Source organism: Hetaerina americana, unplaced genomic scaffold (genome assembly GCF_022747635.1).
Source record: "Hetaerina americana unplaced genomic scaffold, ioHetAmer1.1.p SCAF_3, whole genome shotgun sequence".
In the NCBI taxonomy this organism is placed as follows: Eukaryota; Metazoa; Arthropoda; class Insecta; order Odonata; family Calopterygidae; genus Hetaerina; species Hetaerina americana.
Window position 1 is genome coordinate 34,265,508 of NW_027286874.1, and position 24,414 is coordinate 34,289,921.

The 24,414-nt window shown below is 34.8% G+C and overlaps 1 protein-coding gene across 1 annotated transcript in view; it reads right to left on the reverse strand.

Annotated features, from left to right (window-relative positions):
* Positions 1 to 24,414, reverse strand: part of stan (Protocadherin-like wing polarity protein stan) — an 89,790-nt gene that overhangs the window by 10,078 nt on the left and 55,298 nt on the right. The window contains exons 33-40 of the mRNA XM_071587331.1: positions 18,191 to 18,387; positions 15,803 to 16,002; positions 12,536 to 12,674; positions 10,309 to 10,566; positions 8,625 to 8,845; positions 7,719 to 7,865; positions 7,167 to 7,443; positions 3,888 to 4,018 (exon numbers count right to left, since the gene is read on the reverse strand). Coding sequence (XP_071443432.1) covers positions 3,888 to 4,018; positions 7,167 to 7,443; positions 7,719 to 7,865; positions 8,625 to 8,845; positions 10,309 to 10,566; positions 12,536 to 12,674; positions 15,803 to 16,002; positions 18,191 to 18,387 — 1,570 coding nt within the window. The remainder of the gene's footprint in view (positions 1 to 3,887; positions 4,019 to 7,166; positions 7,444 to 7,718; positions 7,866 to 8,624; positions 8,846 to 10,308; positions 10,567 to 12,535; positions 12,675 to 15,802; positions 16,003 to 18,190; positions 18,388 to 24,414) is intronic.

Genomic DNA, 24,414 nt, shown 5'->3' on the forward strand with positions numbered 1-24,414 from the left:
TTTCACAGAAAAATGAATGTTGATGGACTGCCCTGTAAATGTAAAATTATACATACAGGTATATCTTGATGAGAGGTTTTAATAAATCAATAGTTTAAATAGCAGTAGTTGACATGTTTTTCAACAAAGTGCATTCTATATACATGTATTATCCTTGTATAGTGTTAAACACAAACGATTCCATGGTTTAATGGAGAAGATGGATCACCTCCAGGCAATATACCTGTACAGTGGAACCTCACTTAATGAGCACCTCATATAGCGAGTGATTTGTATTACAAGCAAAATTGTTGATCTTAAAAATGACTCGCATAACGAGTAACTTTTCGCATAATCAATGGCAAGGAGAGGGGAATTCCCAGAATGATTGCACACCAGCTACTCCAGTTAATATTTAGCACTCATTCGGCTAGCATCTTAGGGTCACTAGTGATCACACATTTTTCCAAACTTGTGTTCAGGCTTGTTAATAGTGATTCTTTGTTACAAAGTTTAATAATATTTGGTGTATATTTTAAAAATGACCAAGCAGAAAAATCCATTAAGGGAAAGCCACAAAAGAATAAAAATAACAGCAGAAATAAAAAGTGAAGTCATTGAAATAGGGAACAAGGTGTAAGCGTGATTGATCTAGTATACACATCAACAATCAGTTGACACCAATTATTGGCTTTTTCTTCAAGCACAAGGAAAAAATTATGGAAATAGATACTTCAAAGAGAATGATAAGACTATCTATGCAATGTCAATGCATTCTCAACAATGTTGAAAGGTTATTTCACATATGGATAAAGGAAAAGCAATTACAATGCCACACTATTAAAAAAAATTTCATTTGTCAGAGTGGGAAAGTGATTTTTGCCGACCTTGTCAGAAGATATCAGGATCATCAATGGCTGAAAAAATATTTTAGGGGAGCCAAGCATGGTTTGAGAAGTTTACAAGAAGAACTGGCATCCATGGCATTGTGAAGCAGCAAGCTTTGAGCCAAAGGCAGCAGAGAACTTAATCGGTGACTTCAAGAAACTTATAGATTCAGAGGGTCATCAGCCGAAAATGGTTTTCAATTGTCAAGGGATAATAAATAATAAACAATTTTTATTGCTCTGGGAGCAAAGTCCCTTGGAGCAGAATACATGTTACATGAGGTTTTGAAACCTATGGAGTGAAACAGGTTTACATAATGCATAGAATAAGGTAATTAAACCAGTCGCAAAACATAATTTAACATCAGTTGAACGAAACATATAGTACAATAATACATACAAATACAAAGAACAACAGTTAAATATTTTGCCTGATAGAACAGTAATAAGGTCATTTTGGTAGTGTGGTAGACAGATATTCAAACATGTTCCTGTTGAATTGGGATGTGTTCCTGGATAATTTTACTTTATTAGGCAAACAGTTCCATAGTTTACAGGATGAAATACTGAATGACTTTTCATATATAGCCGTGCGGTATTTGGGAAGATGGAATGTTTTTGTAATGCGGGTTGATCTCTTTGTCGTAAGTGAATTGAATATAAAATTTTCATATAAATATGAAGGGGTTTTAGAATTCAGAACTTTAAATAATTGTGAGGCCTTTTGAAGAATTCTCCTCTGTTCGAGTTTTAGCCAATTTAACATTTTATAGTAAGGAGTTAGGGATGGGTCTCTTCTGGAAGAGGATGCTCAGACCCACCTATATTTCCACACGTAACAGTAGAAGAAAATCCATTACATGGCCAAAAAGCAATGAAAGGCAGTCTCATGTTGCACAAATGCAAGCAGTGAATTGTAAATTAAACCCCTGCTTGTTTACCATTCCGAATGTCAACAGGCCTTCAAGAAGTGTTAAGTCCAAAACAGCAGGCTAAATGTGATGTGGAGATCATGGGAAACTATGGCATCATTTCATGTGTACAAGGCATTGCCCTAATAAGGAAGTGGTAATGCATGCCAGAAATTTATTTAGTGATAACTCTGCAATGCATTTTTATAAAAATTTTAAGCATCAATAAAAGCCAATGTCTCTAGACAGCTTTCTAACAAAAAGGAATAAGGCCAGATAAATAATAAACTATTTATTTAGATTCTTTTTTGCTCTTACGAATAGAGTTCACATTCCTGATTATTTCTTTCTGTGATAGAACAAAAGTTGAACATGATTAATGATCCTTAACAATGTATATATAATTTTTTTGAATTGATCTACACATAATTTATTATTTTGGCAAAGAATGCATTATCATATTTTGCATTGATTTATATTAGAAAATTTGTTTTACTTTATGAGAGAGATTGCAGATTGAGTTATGCTTGTATTACAAGGTTCCACTGTATTCAAAATAAGAGGTATTAACACAGCACTAATTAGTACATTTATTTGAGTCTACTCAGTTGGCTATTATTTTTGTGTGCGTACTGGAGCTCAAGATGAAATGATTGGAGGCCAAATATAGATGAAAATATTATCTGAATGACTTTCAATATTTGTATTATGGGCTGCTCAATGCTAAAATTGTAATAAAAAAATAAAGCTACAAAAAGATCAAGCTTCACCTGCTAAATGTTTTAATGCATTCTTGCTAAATTCAACATTTTATTGCAGATCACTAACTATATTTTTCGGATTCTTTAGCTTCTTTAGGCTGAAATTGGAAATGATTGATTCACCAGCTATCGGCAAACATGCTTCAGGATTCAAGGTACGCTTAGCATACTTCATTTTCATTCATGATTTTATAATCAGAGTTAGTAATACTGAAGGATTCAACTTTACGTCTCCCTTCCCTCTAACATCATATGAAGTGATGCATCCCACCTCATAGTCATTAATCAGTCTATATATGTATGAATGTCTGTATGTATGCATGAGCTTATATTTCTCCTCCTTAGTAAACAGCAAATTAAGCTGATTTATTATTCATCCAAAAAAGATTATGACTTTAAATGGCTTGGATAGTTATTCATTATTAATTCTAATTAATGCAAAATTACTGAGACTTCAGAGAATCAAGAACTGAATGATTGATTAATTATTAAACAAGGGTTGTTCAATTCAAACTGCTGCTGCTGCAGTCAATATGAGAGAAGATTGTTAAGTAAAATGCAGAACACTATTAGAAGTTCAAAAATTTTTTTTGACATTTTTGTGTGAGCTGAGGTAATTCAGCACAAAATCATGATTATCCCATGAAAATCAGTGTGAGAATTGTGTTCCCCAGCCTCCCTATACTTGAGACCCATGTGACTTTTTCCAGTACCCTAATAAATGCAAACACCCAAGCAGAAAGAATTTTTCTTCATCAGAAGCAGGAGTAGCTGAACAGAATATGTTTCAACTTGCAACAACAGGTGCTGATGTAGATATGGAGCACATTAAACACAGCATCATTGCACACAATACCACAGCTATGGAGTGCATCATATATTAAGCTAACAATATAACACGAAGTCACTTTTTATTTGAATTTTTGAAAAATTAAAAAATAAAACCACTTCACCAAACGCCCTTGTAGCTATCAATATCTAGTTCTCACGTAATATTAAAGAAAATATTGAAAATAAAAAGCCTAGGTAATTGTCCCAATTTTTCAGTAAACTAGAATGTCCCTGAAACCAGAATTTCAGTACGATTGTATTTTTCTGTAAAAAAAACCTAGTAAATAAACAATTACAGCATGACATAGCTCCAACTAGAGGAGGCCTTATGGTTAAAAGAGTCATCAGTTTCCTCAAATCCAGTAGGTATGAATCCTGTTAGATGAACAATTTGTCGTTCTCATTTGGCTCTACTCAATGGGAGATTTATGGTACAAAAAGTGCCAGAACCTTCAAACAACCAATATGATTACTTTGACACCAAACCAATCAAAGTCTAGGAAAATAGCCTGTCTTACCTGTATGGACTGCTGCCCGTTTTACAAGTCGACCTAGATGTTGTACTTGATGTTGATATTCCAATGTTGCGTCTGGGGCCATCAAAACTGGCTGTTACTCCAGTACCACTGTGGTAGGCCAAAGCAGATCGCTGGAAACACAGAGATGCAACAGTTACAGATTATCCCTTTAATATGGCTACAATTGGCCACATACTGCCATGTAAATATAAGAAAATGTCTCCACCTTTTAACATTTAGGCAACAATATGACTGTTAACCCTTTGCACTCAGATGTTATTTTTTTCAAATACACCCTTTTTTAGTAATGGCAACAGAACGAAATACTACATTTCTCTTCATACATATAAACTTTTTTACTATATTTTCACAATGAAAATTATTAATTTTATCCAGAATCATTCTAATTTCTATAATTTTTCATGGTGAGATTTTCTGAAACATTCACCTATATAAAGACCTGGATTAAATTCACATGTCTTACATGTAAGAATTTTCTCTCTTTTACCACCTATGAATTTTCCATTTGCACAAACAACACAATCTTTATGTTTTTTGTTAGGATGAGGAATGATTACACGGAGTTTTCAATCTACGCACCGACCGGTCTTTTTGGATGATAATCTACCCCTAAGGGTCTGTGCTCCACCTCTGAATTCTCCCAAGAAATCATGCAAACGTTTTCGAATAACTTTTACAAGCAATATTATTTTTCCATTTTTTTATTTTTTGTACAAAATATTAGATACAAGGCTGACCCCAACCCCCAGAAATAAAACTTATGGTATGCCAATGTCTGAGTCTTTCTCATAGAACTTGCTTGAGTAACGATCTGCCAAATTAACCCCCCCCCCATAAACTTTATATAGTTGGTCACAACCTTAGGTTTGAAAATCATTTATTTCCGACCATGATGCACTCTCCTTTCCACTGACTCTGTGCACGCATTGTTTCATGAATTCAGCATGGTGACTACCCTCTTGTCCTTCCATGCAAGAATAATTATGTTTAGATTCCTGCAAGCCACTACCTCTCCTTTCATTAGCTAAACATATTTGACTGTAGCGGGATTGTCTTTTCTACTGGGCATTAACTTCCCTGCCAGGTATGCTTTTTCCTAGACCAATTCCCATGCAAATGTTACACCAGTGTAGTACCAGTTTGTGAAGAAATGATAGCCACGAGCATCAGGCTCCGAGTTGTTCAATTTCTCATGAAGTTCTAAAATTATTCTGCTGGTAAAACGACGATCAGGTCTCACCCAGATGTCGATTGTGATTCAACCATAGTGAGGAACAAATGAATGCACGTAACCACAGTTAGAATTTGAGAGGACATATAAATGAATAACCAATTTTAATCCTTAGGCTTCCGCGACTTCTATCTGATGATGGATCCATGCTGCTTCCGGGAATTACAGTCACCATTTCTTCGACCTGAAGACGCCTCCAGGACTGGGGCCAAAACAGCTGTCCATCAACTCACCTACACGAATACCCCATTTTGTTGGCTTTTTAGGATTATATGAGATGAACTGTATTTTTCCCTTGAAACCAGCAACAGCTAAATTTATGGACCAATTAACTCTGTAAATTAGGTTAATTCAGTGCCCCCACATTTAGTATAACACCCAGAAAGCCTTTATTTTATCTACTGTCACCTCTTTCCAATTATTCCGAGTGGATCGCTGGTATGGTTCTTTGTGGCTAATTTTATGCCTAGCATACTCTTACTTGTTGTGTTTGCTATCAACATATCAGTAAAAAAAAACTGAAAAAAACATACAGTGGGAACTTGAGGTCAAATAGACAGCTGACCAGTTGAAAAGAGGTGATACTTCTAGGTTCTTGGTCATTTTCAGACAAAGCATTTCACTTTTTTAATTCTTGTTTTTCACAATAAACATTTCTTTCACTTGATTATACAATGCTATTACTCATACATCCATCAATATCACCTGCGTAAACAATTGTGCGTCTTCATTCTGTCTTAATAAATTCAACGTCACCGTCAGTCAGAGCATTCCCTCTGATCTTTAGGTGAATGAAGGATTTTTTTTTCCATAATTCCAATCAAGCCAGCACTAAGTTCATCATCCTTATATGCAAGTTCAGAGAACTAACTTCTGCCACCATTATTTTCTTCAATAGTTCCTTCATTTTTGATGTAAAATTTGTCGTCGCTGCTTCCAAATTGTTTGGAAAACTTATGCATCCTCAGAAGTGGGAATTTATTTTAAATATGGGACTACTAGTGGGAAATGCATTCATCCAACTACAGGGAAAGCAAATTTTGAGAAAATAACCCCATGACATGAAAAGAGCTATGATATGCTTCCAAGAATGTAAGAAAACCTCAGAAGGTGATTAGTAAATCCTCAATTACCTATCAAGTTTCATCTAAACCTGATTTGCTTTAACTGGATATTTCATTTCTAAGAGTATAAGTGATATGGTTGTTTACTTAGGGAGGGTGATGCGGGCTAGTAAAAACCTGCAATATGTTTCTAGGAACTTAAACAAACCTTAGAGAAAAGGTGACTAACAATTCCCTACCTATCAAGTTTTGTCCAAATCCTACATGCGATAATTTGATGCTCCCATTTTGAGAGTACAGGTAATAAGGTTGTTTACCAAGGGAAGGTAATGCATGGCTCATCAAATGCACCTTCCTACATAAGATGTTGACTCCATTGAAAACAAGACATAATAGGCAATTGGCTGAAGTGAAAATATGATAACAAGGCAGTAAACAGATACAAGCAATCATCTGCTATGGTAGCAGCATCGGTTCAAGATGGTATTTATTATTTACTATTATATATACACATTATTTATTCATAAAATAATCCATGCATAATAGTGACAATTTTTACTCATCTTTTGATGCTGATGGCCATTAGAGAAATTAATCAAAAAAAGGAACACAGAATCCCCCTTTATCTGGTGGCTAAACTTTGTATTGAGTGAGACTCGACAAATGAGCTGATACCGGTATTAGCTGTGTCGAGTCACACTCGACATCTGAGTGCAAGAAGTTAGTGTGATACATGAAGAAAGCTTGAAGAAAAAGTTGGGTATAATTCACTGAAAGGCTATCTTAAATAGTACTGAAACTAGTTGAATTCTTTGTTTCACCATCAACTTAGTGCATTGCAGGGTGGAGCATTATGATATTAAGATGGATTCAATGGTAGGAGAATGAGTTAAAGTTTTGAATAAGGAAAGTCGATGAGAGAGGAGGCGTGCATACAGAAAGAGAGAATAAATTAATACTCACTGATGCAGGTGGTCTGCCAACACTGCTCTCTCCTGGGGTGCTATCTAATAGAAGGGGAGACTTTTTCCCCAAACAACGAGCCAGAATCAACTGCAGCTGAGATCTCACACGAGCATTGGCAGAGCAATATCCAGCCAAGCAAAATGCTGCTTGAACCAACACAGCAAATGAAAGAAGATAAGGAAGGGCAACAGCTCGCTCAGATGCAGCCAGAACGGCTAATGCCCACTCAGCACCTATCAATGGAAGGGAAGCTACCCCCAGCCACAAAAGAGTTCTGCAAATGCCAAGACAAACAAATTACAAATTCATCACACAAAATTTACAACCTCATACTTCAATAAAATAAAACTCCAGAGTTCCATTTTTTTAAATGTGTTTCATCATTCATAGAATATAACACGACAAAACAAAAAAAATTATACAAGGTATTTATATACAAATACATAGCTAGATAGATAGAGGTCTTTATTTGTAAATACATATGGCTTCTTCTTAATGAAAGCTCCAATGGCAAATGAAAGCATTACTACACAAGATTATATACCACACCTTAAATTCCCAAAGTCCATAATGTGATCTTTCAAAGTGAAGGCAGCACGAATCGCCATGAGTAGAATGCCAACAGTAAGTAAAACCATTGCACACACTGGACCAACAAGACTCCAAACCACAGATTCATAAATGGACAGCCAACAGCTGAAATTAGAATGCATATATTTATTTTTTACTGTATCCATTTTATATTACATGCATATGTGTGTGCATGTGCATACACACACTACTGTTATTTTTTCCATCTTTGAAAACACATAATGTCAGCATGAACTTTCTTAGATATCAATTGATGGTATTTATCTTCAATCTGTGTCCGTGTGTCATCATCAAGGCGAACTTGATATTAGAACACATTCCCAAAACTATGGATAATTAAATCAAAGAAGTGGGGAAAATCAACTGTGATTTCAATTAATCCCAATTAACATTGCTAGATACCAAGATAAAGGTTGTTACAACTAATATTACACCTAAATTACAATAAATGATCACGTACATGTAACACAAAATACTGTAGCATAACACAAGGTAATGAGTTATGTAAATTTCTAATGAAATTCTAATTCTGGCAGCCATAGCACATATTATGCAATCACTATAAAATATTGTACATTTATGATTTTTCAGGATATTTCATTCCAGAAAAATACTGGAAAAAACCACAAAACAATGAGTAAATCAGTTTCATTAAAACTATTTTCTTCTTGATGTTCTAATCAATCAAAAGCAAAGTGAAGAGGAGTTTCAATAACCAGATGTTAAGGTGATTTTAGGAAAAAAATATTCACTAGTCATTGATTGTTCTTTATTTTAAACTAACGATTTTAACCTCAATAAGATATAATTGTCCTCCTAGTATAAAATTCTACTAATTTCATTCAAATTTGAACAAGTACTTACAAATAGAAGTTTCCATATTGGTCAGCTCTGACACCAACAGTAAGGCCAACAATAATAGCAGGAAGGCCATATCCAACTGTAGAATAGAAACGCATCCTTCCATGGTTCACATCTCGAACTTCAGTTAGCATTCTGTACAAATGTAGAGCATCTACAAGCACCCAGCTAAAGGTACTCAACCATAGGTAATGCAAGGCAATTGCCACCAGTTTGCATGGAAACTAAACAAAAGAAAAAAAAGAGGATAAATTAACCACTTTTTCATGTCCAAACATTGAAAAAAAAGAAAACTTATCAAAGAGAAATAATAGCAGAATAGTATTTCTCTTCATTATTGTCTATGAAACCCAGAGGACCCCATTCTCCTGAGCTACTACATTTTCTACTGATTATTTCTTTTGAGGAAGCAATGGGTACTGGTAGAGAGCATCAGAAGGCTATCACATGCAAACCCTATAACTGTACGATATCTGAGCTGTAAGTCCAAATCAGTGGGGTTGTTTTGCTAAAATTGATACATCTATAATTTGAATTGATGGTCACACTAAATTATGAAGCACCAACCCCTTGATTACCAAGGCAAATAAGAGCTCTAATGAATATAAATACAAGAATTTTCTTATATAAGCAATCAAAGCCCCTGCTTTTCCCATATTCCTAATAGGTAAACACCAAAATACAGCTTTCACAGAAGCTAATTTTACTTGGGTGTCAAAGAAAACCACCAAACACATTGAAAACGTCAGAAAATGTCTCGAAAGGAAAATATTTCCTCCAAAAATAAATCTGAAGTTTTCTTTTCAGGTACTGTGGTACTAAATTTTTGTCTATTCTGTTCCAAAACTGTTCCAAAAACATTGTCTTGGATTTATGAAATAAAATAAGAAGTATATGATCATGAATATAATATTTTGAAATTCATTGAATATATTTCCAAAATTTATTTGCACCATATCCGAAAAAAATCAATTTCTCCCAGGGTGATTTTATGCTTGACTCCAAATGGTGGTGGTTCTTTGGTAGAAATAATTTTTTGTTTTTAGTGAATTACAATCAGTTTTAAAATATAACAGCCAATGAAAATTGACTTTTTAAAATTTTAAGTGGCAACCAATTTTAAATCGTTTCATTATATTCTGTAAAATCAGGGGACAAATAAAATACATAAATATAAATGTGGAAACAAATATGCAATGACAATTCAAAACAAGAAATGCTCCAGTTCATAATAAATAAAACAGAAAATTAAGAAACTCAAGTAAAAATTCAGATTATTACTTTGAATGTTCACTATGGTAAAAGTTACAAACTAATTATTTAAGCATGCTGGGATAGACTTTGGACATGACAATTTTTTGTTGATGAGCAAAGCACCAAAAAAGGGAATAAAATAGGTTTTCTTTCTATTTCAGAAACTAAGAACATTATTTGCCCAGGGGGATGAAAAAATTCTAAAAACCCACATCACTTGGCAGATTGTTGTTGGACAGAGCATATCAGCGATGCTTATGATTGGTGCATCGTTAATTAGAGAACTTCAGTAAAATTTATTCAAGGTGAATAAAAAAACATAGGAATATCATTTATAATGCATTATTAAATCAAAAAAGTTCATACAAATTATTAACAATACCATTGAAAAGAATTTTTAAGAACCTAAAGAAGACTAAAGTGCATCACCAACCTCTTGTTCAACAAGTCCTCTGCGAGCCTTTAGTGCAATAAGATACACAAGATTCGCCAAAAATACGGAAAGAACAAGGTGGCGATGAATGGTGTTGGAGTTGGTGTGTCCATTAACCACTGCACCAGCACTGCCACCACCACCTGCACTGCCACCAATTAAGGAGAGAGCAGCAAGAGTTGCCAGGAGCATTGGCAAGGCCAGGCAAAACCCCACCCATGTGACCACATCTTCGGCAAGGGAGGGCTCTGGGATGAACTGTAATGGGGAAATTAAAACACCTTTCAAAACAACTTCCCAAATTTTTCACCTCAATTTTATACTGTTGAAGAGACCAAATAAAAAATGCAATATCTATGTATGTGTCAAATAGTGGAAAAAAATACACTGAAAATGAATGTATAACATACTTGGTAAGCATGTGATAAAAAATACATCCATTTGAACAAAAAAATAATTAGTAGCATAATAATTAACACACATATTGAACAAATTTTTGCCATAAGCTAGGAATTGTTGGATCAGATCCATTCGATCTAAAATTCAGCAGATGTTTTTTTCAATTTAAGTAACTGCAAAATTGAGCACACAGACAAAAATCTGACAAAATAATTTAGAAAAGTATTGTGGATAGCACAATATACCTTGCCTTGAAACATTTTTTTAGTCAGCAGTCATATTTACGTTACTAAAAACATTAGCACAGGTTGCCCAAATCATTTTAATTTGAACTTCCATGTCATCAAGCAACACTATTGTGGATAGTTTTTCAGGAGAAAAGATTTTGGAATTCAATTTTCAAATAATGCAAAAGTTACATGGCATTTTTCTAGAGAGTATATTTAAAATCTATTCTCATCATATTTTTTATTGCAACAATAAGGGTGCAGCAACTCAACTACCTTTTTAAAGGGGATTTGATTTATAAAAAAGGTAGCTATGCTGCCACACCCTGTAGTACTTTAATATGTAAACACAGTCTAGTATGATCTTCACTCTTATACAATAATACCCGTTGGAACAATTTCTGAAGTTAAATCTATGAGGATCATGTAACCATCATCATAGAAGGATTACAATGCCATTTATCACAGGACACATTTCTTATGCAAGAATCATTATGTTATTTTTTATCCCTCGGATAGTATCTTTGTTTCCAAAAGAGATATCTCAGAAATTCTCATAACATGTCTTCAAGCATAGTGGATTTTTTTAAATCATCCATTATAGTGGTAGCTGGCAGTGTGAAAGAGGATTGAAAGGGAGAGGGAGGTTTAGGGGGAAAGTTGACATATAGGATTATAAATAATAACTTGCCCACACGCAATATATTTTGGATGATTCTATAACATGAAATTTACTAGGTAACATGAACCATTTTTCCTTTTCCACTGGTCCTTGAATCCACACAACTATCCCCTCTGACAAATGCTGCATCTCCTTACATATTTTAAGTTAGCCTTCTCTATGTCTTCACTCATTATGTCCTACTGCATGGTGTCAAAATACAATATTGTAATCAAACCACATTTCTTTGTCCTTATTGTGTGCACTGGGCATCACCTGGTATTGTGACCTGACAATTAATGAAGTGTGCAATTGCAAAAATGCCACACTTACACAAGGTAATTTACGATGGGTCGCAGACTCTGTTGGACTTGGATAGTTGTGAATTCCAAAAACAAAATCTTAATAAAAAATTAGGCCAATAAATAAACTTTAATCCTTTGTCTAGTGTAATCATATCAATCCCACTTGAAAGTGCCATTTCAGTTTTTTTCATTAAAATAAAAATGTGACTAACAAATCAATGCAGTGGTAGATCTACAAAATATAGTGACCATGAAAATCTGGTTGCAATTAATGTCTTTAGTTTGAAATGCACATTTTACCATGCACCTGCCACATAAATTGAGGACTTCCTGTGGAGTGAATAAAGGTTGAAAGTGCAGGATAGCAGAACTATTTTCAATATCAAACATTCACATAAATAACCTTTGACTGAGAAGAAAACTTTAACATTAAAGAAAATGATTTTTTGACATGTAGAAGTAAAAACTGATTAAAAAAGAAAGGAAGTCATAAACATAAAGTAATTAAGCCAACAAATGTTCATATATGTACATGTACATCATATATGTATGTACTTTCAATCATCTCAGTAAAAACTCTCATGGATTTTTAACCATGGAAAATAATACTTTTATACAGCTCAATTCATAGTTACCTCAACATCAACTACATCAATCAGAACAGCAAATGTAGAAAGATGATTGCAGGTACAATTAATAAGGAAAGGTCCATTAACAGCAGATTCATATGGAGGAATATGAGTCAAACAACCAGTGCGCGACCACTCTCCAAACCTAAATGCAGTGAAGGAAAAGATAATTAACAAATATGACAAAAATGCAACAGAAGTTGAACAGTAAGAAATAAAAATACATTTGAACCCATAATTTTATTTTTTCTCTTAATTATCTAATCAACAAGCAAATAAATATGATAATCTTTATCTAAAATCTGTGGAAAAGTACGAGTCTTTCTTTCTTTTTTAGTAATGGATATTAAATACTTCCACGAAGTAAAGCCTGAAACAATAGAAGATAATCTTTAAGTTAAAGCAGTAATTTAAGAACCTGACTGCTCCACTCTCTTGAAATTTTAGGTTTGATAGGAAGGCAAGGGAGAGAGAGAAAGATCACAGAAAATCTGACTTGAAATAGAACCAAAATATCAAAGATTCTTCAGAATTCAAACTATGACTCAGCTAAGACACAAAATTAGCCAAAGTAAATTGAAATTTGTTAAATCTTCAACTTTATGACTTCCTTAATAATTATGCTGTTCCCAAATTTTGAACCATAATTTAGTTTGAAATCTCTCTGAATCTATGGCTATTATCCAAGAATACGTATGTTTATTGTGGTGTTTTAACCAAGTGTTTACTATGATTAAACCTCATCTCCTACACAACTCTATTCCTTCCTCCCCACAGTCATTCCTTATTCATAAACCATAGTCTCTTACCTTACTACCATTTCTTCCCTCACCTACCATCGCATTGATGATCACCCATCATTATCAACTTTTATTTACCTCCAGGAACACCCACAACAATGTCCTCTCCACTGATTGTATACCCTACTGACTTCTTTCTCCATAAGGTTACTGGGTGGTATGTAGAACTGAACAATGGCCAAGTTCATTGGTTAAGGTTTTACTCCAACTAATAATATTCTATCAGTTGCTCGATCTCATGTTTACTTTAGTCTTCTTACCTAGTTGCTCAATATTATTGCCACTCCTCGCTGGCTCTCTTCCCCTCTACTGTTTAATACTCTTTAACCATTATTTGAATAATACCCAGGCTCCTTCTCTCTAACCCTGCACAGTACGAAAATGTTTATATTCCCTCTCTTTAACTCTCACTTTATATTTTTTCTTTTCCAGTCCTTGACAACATCTGAACATTCCAAGTCCCTAATCTAACTACTTCAATCCTCTTCTGTGTATTCTGTGCTGCTACTTTTGCTTTTCAAGAATATCCTAAGATGAAGACGCTTGACGGCTTGCCTCTCCCACAGCCAGACACAACACACAGTTTATAGGGCCAACCCCTATAGTTGCCCGGACTTATTGCCATTATGGCGTCCATTTCATTTAGATAAATTTTTGAGTTGCTTCTCATTGCCTTCCTCAATAGTGTTTTTAATGTAACACCATCACTCAAACAGATGCCCCACTCCACGCGGATGACAACTTGTTCATAGTCCAATTTTAAAATCATAATAAAAATGACTGCAACAAGCCCTTACAAGAGAGTTAGGTAATTATGTAGTGCACTGCATCAAAATCTTCTTCCATAGCATTGATAAAAATAAATTATGGTTAAAACTTGGAATCTGGTTTTGGATATGGTTAAAGGTTGGAATCTTACTGCACTTCATCACATCTGAAGTTCACAGGTTCAAATTTCAACTAACACAGGAATGTTGTTTTTCTGTGACTAGCTATTTCATTAAATAGTGAAATGTGAACTAAGCTGTTGAAGCATGTTAAACCCAAAAAGTGTAGCAGAATCAACATTTAGTATTATTATCATATTCTCCTCAAAAGTTAATGCCTACATAGACACCTTAGAAAGCTTGCAAACCCCAGAACTATGCAATATTCTCCACCATTGTGGAATTGAATGTGGTGAACAACTATAACTTCACTAAACGGTAGTACCAACGGCATTTCATGGATCAATGTGACTAAAAATAATAACCCACTAATACCTTACATATTTTTCCTGTCCTGTCCCTGAGACTGTTGCCATATGCAATTGAATACTTGTAACCAACAAATTGGGAAGTTGCATTTTGTATTTACAAGATGCAACTTCCGAACTAGTGTACAATAATAGGATCCAAGAAACAAAGGAGAAAATCATTGTTTGTTTTATGCATATCTCTAGTGGCTCTTGGGATCTACAGGAGCCACGTTCAGCATATCATCACGTTTCTTAAGGCAAAACTCAAAGAGTTGATAAAAAAGCTCATGGCTATGGTAGGAAACAAAATTGTGGCGCTTAAGAAAGAGACAAGTAATTAACCCTTCAGAATGGCACAATCTGCTGTCATAATATAATTTAAGCATATTTAAAAAATTTAATACCTCTTAATTTAATTCCATTTTACTATAATTTCAGAAGATTTAAAAAATGTAATAGCACATAAAAAATTTGATGGCATATTTCCTTTGCAGTTGACCAAAATCATTTGTAAAAATTTCCACTGGAAATCTAGAGATAAACATATCATACATTGAAAAAACACCCTTTTTAATTCCTAAGACTGCATATGGGTATGTACCTTTAACAAATGAGATATAACTGAAAGAACAGCGAAGATGCTGATGAGTTAAAAACACATAAGACCACCTACATATATTCATTACGTGATGATGAAAAGCATAACCATATATATTACCTCAGCAGCTGATTTTGAAAGACATATTTGCAGCAGAAAGTAGAACTGGCCGATGTGCAGATGACTGCAGTATTTCAAGACTTTTTATTTTTCAATTGTGAACATCTCAAGGAGGGGCTAAAGGAAACTTGAGTACCATCCATCATTAGATTCTTCTCTTAATTCTAATATTGGTTTATGTATTAATTTGCCATATTTACTCATGTATTTACACATTTTTTTTCAAGATTCAAATAAAAAAAGAGGCAAGCACCTTACAACAATTCCCATTGACGAACACATAACCTTTTTTTACATAGAAAGTATTCCCTAATCTTATGGAAATCTTAATCCAACATTAATGCTGAATCTGTTCTTTTATTTTGATATTTTTTAATATTAACTTATTTTTACAATTAAAGTTTAGAAGGTTATTTGCCCTCTTTGTGATTCTCATTGACCCACATCCCATAGTTAATGGCTTTTATCCCTAGAAACCATACAGATTGAAACTGACATCCATGAATTGATTAACATACCCTCTGGCCCTGCTCCAATGAACACATTGAGGATTAGAACGAGGCGACATTGGTGTTTCTGGTAGCCATAGTCGAAATCGAATGGGATGGTTGAGTCTTTTCTTCTCTCTTAGCAATAATCCTGAGACTTCCACATCAGATTCAGGTTCCGCATAGAGTCGACTAGCTTTAATTTTGTCATCTGTCTCTCCCTTTTTCTCCTGGAAAAGAAAATTTGCATTATTATTCATAATTCTGCATTAAATAAAATTAATATTATTTAAGTTTTGAGGGAGTGCATCAAAAAAGAAAAGCATCAGAAAAATTTACCATATTTCCTAACCCTTATAATGCACAATGATTTTTCAAGTTAGAATTTACAAAACATTCTTGGATCAGACCAAAATATATTTTAATGCTAAAACTATAATAAGAAAGAAATAGAACCATTACATTAAAAAAATTAGCAGCTACATAAACATATATCTATTGTAGAATGATTCCCAGAAATTTGTCGTCACTGCTTTTAAAGTCATAAACGCAATTATTTTCATGGGGGAATTCTAGAACCTTTCTAGCATATTCAAGTGGCAGTCTTTATGCTATTTAAGTTTGGCATACATGCAGAAACAATTTCTCTTAATGAACCCTTCGCACCATAATGCTGTCCCAAAAATTGGCCTTACACACTCTTATCGCTAATTTCTCGCTTCAATAAAAATCATTTTTGTTGAAAAAGTAATGCCATTCTTCTTGAAATTTTTCCAGTTCTTGATATGTTCCTTGAGCTTTGACAATTTAGGAGCATATGAGCGTTAAGATTTTTTTGCTCCTATCTGCATTCACTACATCAATTTTCTGCCTCCTCCATTCTGATATTGTCTTCTCAGTTCGAGGTGAGACAATATTTCCATTTTTTCAAGTGTAATTCATGACTACAAGTTTACATGTGATTCTGTATAACAACCTTCTCTCTTTTTATCCCATGAAGTTATTCTAATTTTAACTTTTTACGCAACACTTAATTTCCACGTGCATAAGCAGATATGCACACTAAATAGAAACGAATGTTTTACGAATTAAATGAAACTTCCAGTTGAGTGCTTGTAGACTGATAACTAAACTTAACACCCTATATTGCATTTACAATTTATTTGGGAATTTTCTAGGAAGTAATATCAAGGAAGTGTTAACACTCTATTGCTTACTACTGGCTCAAAACAGAGTTATTATCAAAATTTGTAACAAAGACAACCATTTTCTACCCGTGATGAGGGAAAAAAGACTTGATAGAAAGTAATTTCTGAGCAAATCAGTTTGCAACTGATAGGATGAAGTCGTAGCCATATACCCTTGGCTCATAAGATGCACGGTTTTAGAGCACATTTTGGAGTAAAAAATGTGTCCTATGGGCTGGGAATTATGATACTAATTTTTTGACAGAAAAATGAAAACTGAAATTCTTAGCACAACAATTATTCTTACATGCCTGCATGAGAGTTTTAAAAGACAATTATTATCAACAATTAAAGTCAATTAACCTCCAAATATTTTAGGGCATTTTTCAAGTCATATATTTCTTCAATTATGGAGGTACTGAGATGTATTGGACCGCTCACATATATGTTGGAACAGGAGCAACAAAATTAACCACCATTTTGGAATATGAGTCTGTGCTTTAAAATCGGCCCACATTATGAACTCTGTGAGGAACCCCATGGCTCAGTTCATGAATAGAAATTCCAATTATGTTTGTACTCATTTTTGGATATTTCACATTTTAAGAAATTTCACATCACTGATTTTCCTGAAATTCATGTGGGTAATTAAACAATTATGATTCCTATGCCTCAATGTAGTCTATACATGCTGATTGCAAATACCTATTATTGCCATATTGTGGCCCAGACAGTATTGATGGTTTATATCATCACCTTTCAGGTCAAGCAAAAATCCTTAGATGATAGAGTACATGATGAACATACTTCCTAGAGAGCCATAACTACTACAGTTGACTTTTTCTTTCTCACATAAATATTGATGATCTGCTCATGCTACTATTGCTTCAGGCCACTCCAACTGTCACAATGTTTTTAAAACAGCAGCATACCACAGGCTTACTAAAGAGATATGTTCATATAATCATGTTGACTTTTAGAATGTGCATTAAGGATTATTTGATTAACTACCTTAGCTATTTTCTTTGTTACCAAATTGGTAATATAAAATGAAATTCATGTATTTATGACCCAATTAGCCATTCAGATGGAATTATCACAAATAAATTAGTTATTGGGTACACTTAATGATATTTTCAAAATATGATTGGATCTGTTTAAAGGATTATTATCAGAGCATAAGAACTAACTGTATTTTGAAATGCTAATTTATGTACACTTTATACAATACCTTGGCTGTAGCCTTTGAAGAGGGTGGTGTTAAAATGGCAACACTGAACAATGGGGAGGCAACCCTTAAGTCAACACCCCAACGACGAGAGACTGTTGGATCATAACGGGCAGGTAGTAAATCACCAGCAGATCTATATTCTGCATAGCCAAACACCGCTCTCCTTCTGCTAAATGTCTGCTTCGTTGATAGTTCCCCTATTTATGGATATCAAATACTCTTAATTATTTCACAATTGAAATGAAAATAAACTATTGATCATATTAAAACTTCATAATTGAAATTCAATTTCTAGATGGAAAGGAAACAAACTATGCAAATTTCACTTGAATAGAGATTTATTCACGACCCGGGTTTCAAACACTTAATGTCATCTTCAGGTGACTTCTTCAGGTGACATTAAGTGTTTGAAACCCGGGTCGTGAATAAATCTCTATTCAAGTGAAATTTGCATAGTTTGTTTCCTTTCCATCATGGATAAATTTCACAGGGTTAACCCTAATACCGTTCGGTTTGTCAATTTCTAGAGTTTAAAACCAAAAATAAATATTATATTTTAGTTATTTAAATCAAGTTTTAGTTAGGTATGGTTTGGTGGAACAGCATAACATCAAATTAATGAGAACACTGGAGGTAGTACCAACTTTTTTATTGTTATGTACACAATACACTTCCAATGCCTAGATATCACATTCAAATGTGCAAATATTTTACTTGTACTACTTGCGTGTATATGTGTGCATATGCGTGTATATGCATGTATATGTATGTATGTCTGTATTTATTATTATTATTATTATTACTTTTTATTTGCCCAGAGATCACAATACAAAAATACCAGGTGGGTGAAGTATGTACATGATATAAGGCACGTCAATGAGGAGCAAAGACACAGGCTCAGTTAAGATACATAAAAGAATAGATGCTCATAGTTACATAAGTGTTTGGTACAAACCCATGAACATCGGCTGTAACATGCACATACAATATCAAATTCAGAAAAATCATTGATCACAAACATGAATCAGACCATTACCATTGCTAGAAACTAAAAGTATGAACTTACTGGTCGGGAATATTGTTGAGATATTCATCAACCGAGTAAAACATATTGCGCTGTAGATATCTTTTTAGTTTATGCCTGAATGCAGCAGTTCCCTGTGTATCCTTGATACTTTTGGGTAGTTTGTTAAATAATCTGATGCCCATTTCATTGGGTCCTAATTTCAATGCTTTAGTTCTTATATTCCCATAATGGAAGTCATTCCTGCCTCTGGTGTAATGATGATGATGGGCAGAGTTAAGAGAATAGTTGCCGATGTTATTTTTTATATATAGAATTAAAAACATAATGTAGATGCATGGGAGTGGTAGCAAATTTAATTCATGGAAAATAGGCCTTGATGGAGCATTGTAAGGTTTCCTGGCGATGATTCTAATAGCTTTCTTTTGCATTTTAAAGATGGTTTGAGAAATAGCAGCTGATCCCCATAATATTATACTGTAGGTTATATTTGAGTAAATTTCCCCATAGTACAAATTGAGTAGTACAGTTTTACTTGTAGTTTCATACAGGTGTCTTAATAAGTAGCAAGTTGAACTGAGCTTGTGTTGGAGGGCTTTTACATGAGTATCCCAAGAAATATTTGCACATAGAGAAATACCTAGAAATTTGCATTCTGTCACACGCTCAATTGATAGGTCATTGATTTTTACCAGCGGATCATCTGATATGTTCTTATTGTGTGTAAAGTTTACTATTTTACTTTTATTTACATTTAAGTCTAGAAGGTTGTCTGTACACCACTTGTTTATAGCAAGTGTGACAGACTTAGCTTTTTCCACAAGGCTGGGATATGTTTGTGTTGATATTATTATATTAGTGTCGTCAGCGTACAACACTGGTATTATTCCATCATTATTTGGTAAGCAGTTAGGTAGGTCATTGATGTAAATCAGAAAGAGGAGTGGCCCAAGGGTTGAGCCTTGTGGAACACCTTTGTTAACTTGGTATGCTTCGGATGAATATTTTGACCCATCAACTGATAACACTACTTTTTGAGTGCGATTATGAATAAAGGACTTCAACCAGTTTAAAGGACTTCCTCTAATTCCTATTCTATTGAGTTTAATTAGTAGTCTATTGTGGTTTACATTATCAAAAGCCTTTGACAAGTCAAAAAACATTCCAAGAGTTTTGCGTTTAGCATCTAATGAATTAAGTATGCTGTCGATTGCCTGACATATGGCAGTTGTGGTAGACCTTTCAGATCTAAATCCATGCTGAGAATTTGAAAGTAGGAAGTTTTTTTCGAGATAAGATGCTATTTGCATATACATGGCTTTTTCGAATATTTTAGCAAATGTATTTTGGACGGCTATTGGTCTGTAGTTATTCAAATCATTTACACAGCCATGGTTTTTATAAATGGGCACTACTTTTGATTCTTTTAATTGGGATGGGAAAATCCCTTGTATCAAAGATTCATTAATTAAAAATAAAAGGGGTGCTTTTATGGCTTCAAAACAATGATGTACAATTTTACCAGGAATTTCATCTGGGCCAGTACTGGATTTGTTTCTGAGTGAGGAGACAATAGTTTTTAGATTGGTTTCAGAACAGGGCTTGGCAAACATTGACGATGGTGCATTTGCTAAAAGCACTTTGGCTGGAGAAGTAGTTAGGCAAGGAGCTGATACGTAGTATTTGTTAAATTTATTAGCTAGAGATGAATAGCTAATGGCAGTGTTATTTTCAGGGTTACAAAGTTTTGGGAGAGTGAGTTGTGGATTTTTCTTACCTCTACAGTCATTAATTATTTCCCATGCAGTTTTGGACTTGTTATTGGAATTAAGTAACTTATTATCATTATAGGTTCTTTTCGTGGTAGAAATCAGTTTACGGTAATACTTTTGAAATTCCTTATAGAGTAACCTTTGTTCATGATTGTTTGAACTTTTACTGGAGATAGCAAGTTTTTTAAGGATAGTTGAGTAGTAACGGATCGTACATCTACATCAATACCCTGCGAGCCACCAAAAAGGTGTGGCAGGGGGTGCAGCACCAGGAGGAAAGGGCAAGGGATGAGGGGGTTACGGTTTTTCAAATGGATGGGGAAAGAGGGGGGGGGGGTTAACTGCAAAAAAAATATATCAATATACTCGTATAACCATGCGCAGTCCCTACCTTGTAGGTTAATACTTATTGTGTCAAGCTGATTCCTGGGGGATTTCGATTACAAGCATTTTGATCTCTTATTGTTCTTGGAAAAAATGACCATTTAAACCTGTCAGTCTTGCAGTCTATCTCTCTAATCTTATATTTGTGATCCCTCTGCCCGTAATACGTTGGGGTTGGTATTATGTTCTTGATGTCATTGGAAAAGGACCCATCTTTAAATATTTTTAATAAGTTTAATCTATATTGTAAACGCCACTGTGTAAGGGAATCCCAGCCTAAATTTTCTAGCTAAGCAGTTACGCTACTGCATTGGTCATAACAATGTTTGAAAAATCTAGCCCCCCCTCCGCAGAATTCGATCTAATTCCGAAATCAAATTTATCTCTTGTGGATCCCTTTTACTGGCAGCATACTCTAGGTGGGGCCTGACTAGGGCAAGAAAACATCGTTCCTTCACTTTTTTGTCGCACTTACCAAGCACTCTTTTCACAAATCCCAATTTTTTAGCACGACCGCATATTTCTCGTAGGTGCTTTCCACAGGACAGATTGTGAGTAATTGTTACACCCAAGTATTTAAAGGAATCTACCCTCGCGATTTCTGTTTGTTTCACTTTGTAACTAAATGGGAGGGAATTACTCTTTTCCCAAAAATGTATTACAATGCATTTCTTCAAATTTAATTCCAATTGCCATGTGCCGCACCAATTCTGAATTGCATTTACGTCGTTAGCTAACACGACTCTGTCTTCGTAACTTTGAATTTCCTCTTAAATCACCACATCGTCAGCAAAAAGATGGAGCCTGCTATTAACCACTGTACTGAGGTCATTTATGTAAATAAGGAACAAGAGTATGACACTTCCCTGCGGTACATTCGACATGACCTTGGCATTATCGGGTGATACACTGTCCAGGAAAACTGTTTGAATGCAAATTTTTAAATTGTTTAATCCAGCATATAATACTCCCGTGTATTCCATAAATTTCCAACTTTGCGAGTAACTTGCAATGAGGGACTTTATCAAAAGCTTTTCTAAAATCTAGGAATATCGCATCAACTGGAATATTAGTATCACCGGAATGATTATATCATGAACATACAGTGCGAATTGAGTTTCGCAGGATCTACCTTTACGGAACCCGTGTTGGTTATTAATCAATAAATCTTGGCTATCGGGGTGCCTTATTATGGAACTAACAATGATGTGTTCAAGAATCTTACAGGAGATGGAGGTGAGGGAAATTGGCCTAAAATTACTGGGGTCCTCCCAGTCTCTGTTTTTAAATATGGCCATTACAGAAGCTATCTTTCAGCCACTTGGCACGCTTTCTTCTGCTAATGGTTTCTTAAATATTATTTCAAGATAAGGGGCAATTTCAGACGACAGTTCTTTGTACATGCGAGCCTGTATCTCATCAGGTCCCGGAGATTTGCTGGGGTAACTTTATTCCGCGGGTGGAAAAGTCAATTGCTTGCATTGGCTGCAGAAAAGTTTTCAGAAGATTCTCTGGTATATTCTGAGAGCATGTATTGAAAACACTGTGGAAGAATGAGTTTAATATGTTGGCTTTATCTAAACTACTTGTTACTTAATCCCTGTTTTCGTTGTTCAATGAGTTTACGGTGGTCTTTTTTCCCTGCACTTCCCTGACGTAGGACCAAAACACCTTTGCGCTATTGTTTAAATGTTCACCTAATTTTTTCCTTTTGAATTCCGCTAGTGCCTTTTGGAAGGCCTTCTTGGCAGTGGACCTAGATGCTTTGCATTTCTGTACGGTTTCGTTGATTTTATCAGGGGAGGAATCTTTGACCGCGTTTTTCATTCTGGCACATCCTTTGATGTCTTAGTGATTTCCGTACTTCAGAGTTGTACCAACAGGGTTCCTTATTCTCCCTTATATATTTACTATGACCTTTGTTTTATTAATATTGATTTTCATCCAATTACTGTCTTCCTGTACTAAATTTCCAATTCACTCAGCAATGCTTGCAACCCCTTGGCTGACTGACAAACTAAAACTTGGTCATCAGCAAACCTAACTGATTTTATGAATTCCCCGCCGACTTTCATTTCGACCTCCAGTTCTTCCCATGCCTCTTTAATCATTTCTTCCACATATACATTGTACAACAACGGTGTTAATGGGCAACCCTGCCTTACACCTCTTCCTAACACTGCCCATCTGGACTCCCCGTTCCCCACTCTCACCTGAGCAGTCTGAGACTTGTACAGGTTGCGGATTAGCCTCCTGTCCCTCCAATCTATTCCTATTTTGTGCAATATACTCATTAGTTTTTCCAAAATTCACTCCATCAAATGCTTTTTTGAAATCTACGCAACAGGCAAATACATCCTGATTGTATTTTATATTCCTCTCGATTAGTAATCTCATTACTGCAATGGCATCACGCGTACCTCTCCCCTTCCTAAACCCAAACTGATCATCCCCTAGTAATAAGTAATCATTTGCCCTACTCTCTATCCTTTTGTTTATGATCCTGAGAACAACTTTAGCTGCGTGGGATATCAAACTTATTGCCCTGTAGTCCTCACATGATGTAGGTAGCCTTTACCTTTTTCGGAATAGGAACTAACACTGATCTCACAAAGTCTTCCGGCCAGATTCCTTCCTCATAGATACTATGAATCAGCCCATACAGCCTCTTCCTCCCATATTTTCCTTAACATTTCAATAGTTCCACGGGAATGTTATCCACCCCCACGGCCTAATTTAGTTTCATCTCCCTTAATGCCCTTTCTATCTCATCATCGAATATGCCTGCACCTAAGCAATCTTCCTCTACGTCATGTTCCTTTTTTATGTCTAACTTTGTTGGTCCAAGTTCTTTACTATACAGTTCTATATATTCCTTCCATCTCTCCAGAATCTTTTCTGTGTCAACTATTAACTTACTCGCTTTATCTTTAACTGTTAGCATAGATCTCCCCTTCTTACTTCCTGATAGTGATTTAACCTTACTGTAGAGCACACCAATTTCCCCTTCCTCTGCAAACTTTCCATATCCTCGCACTGCATCT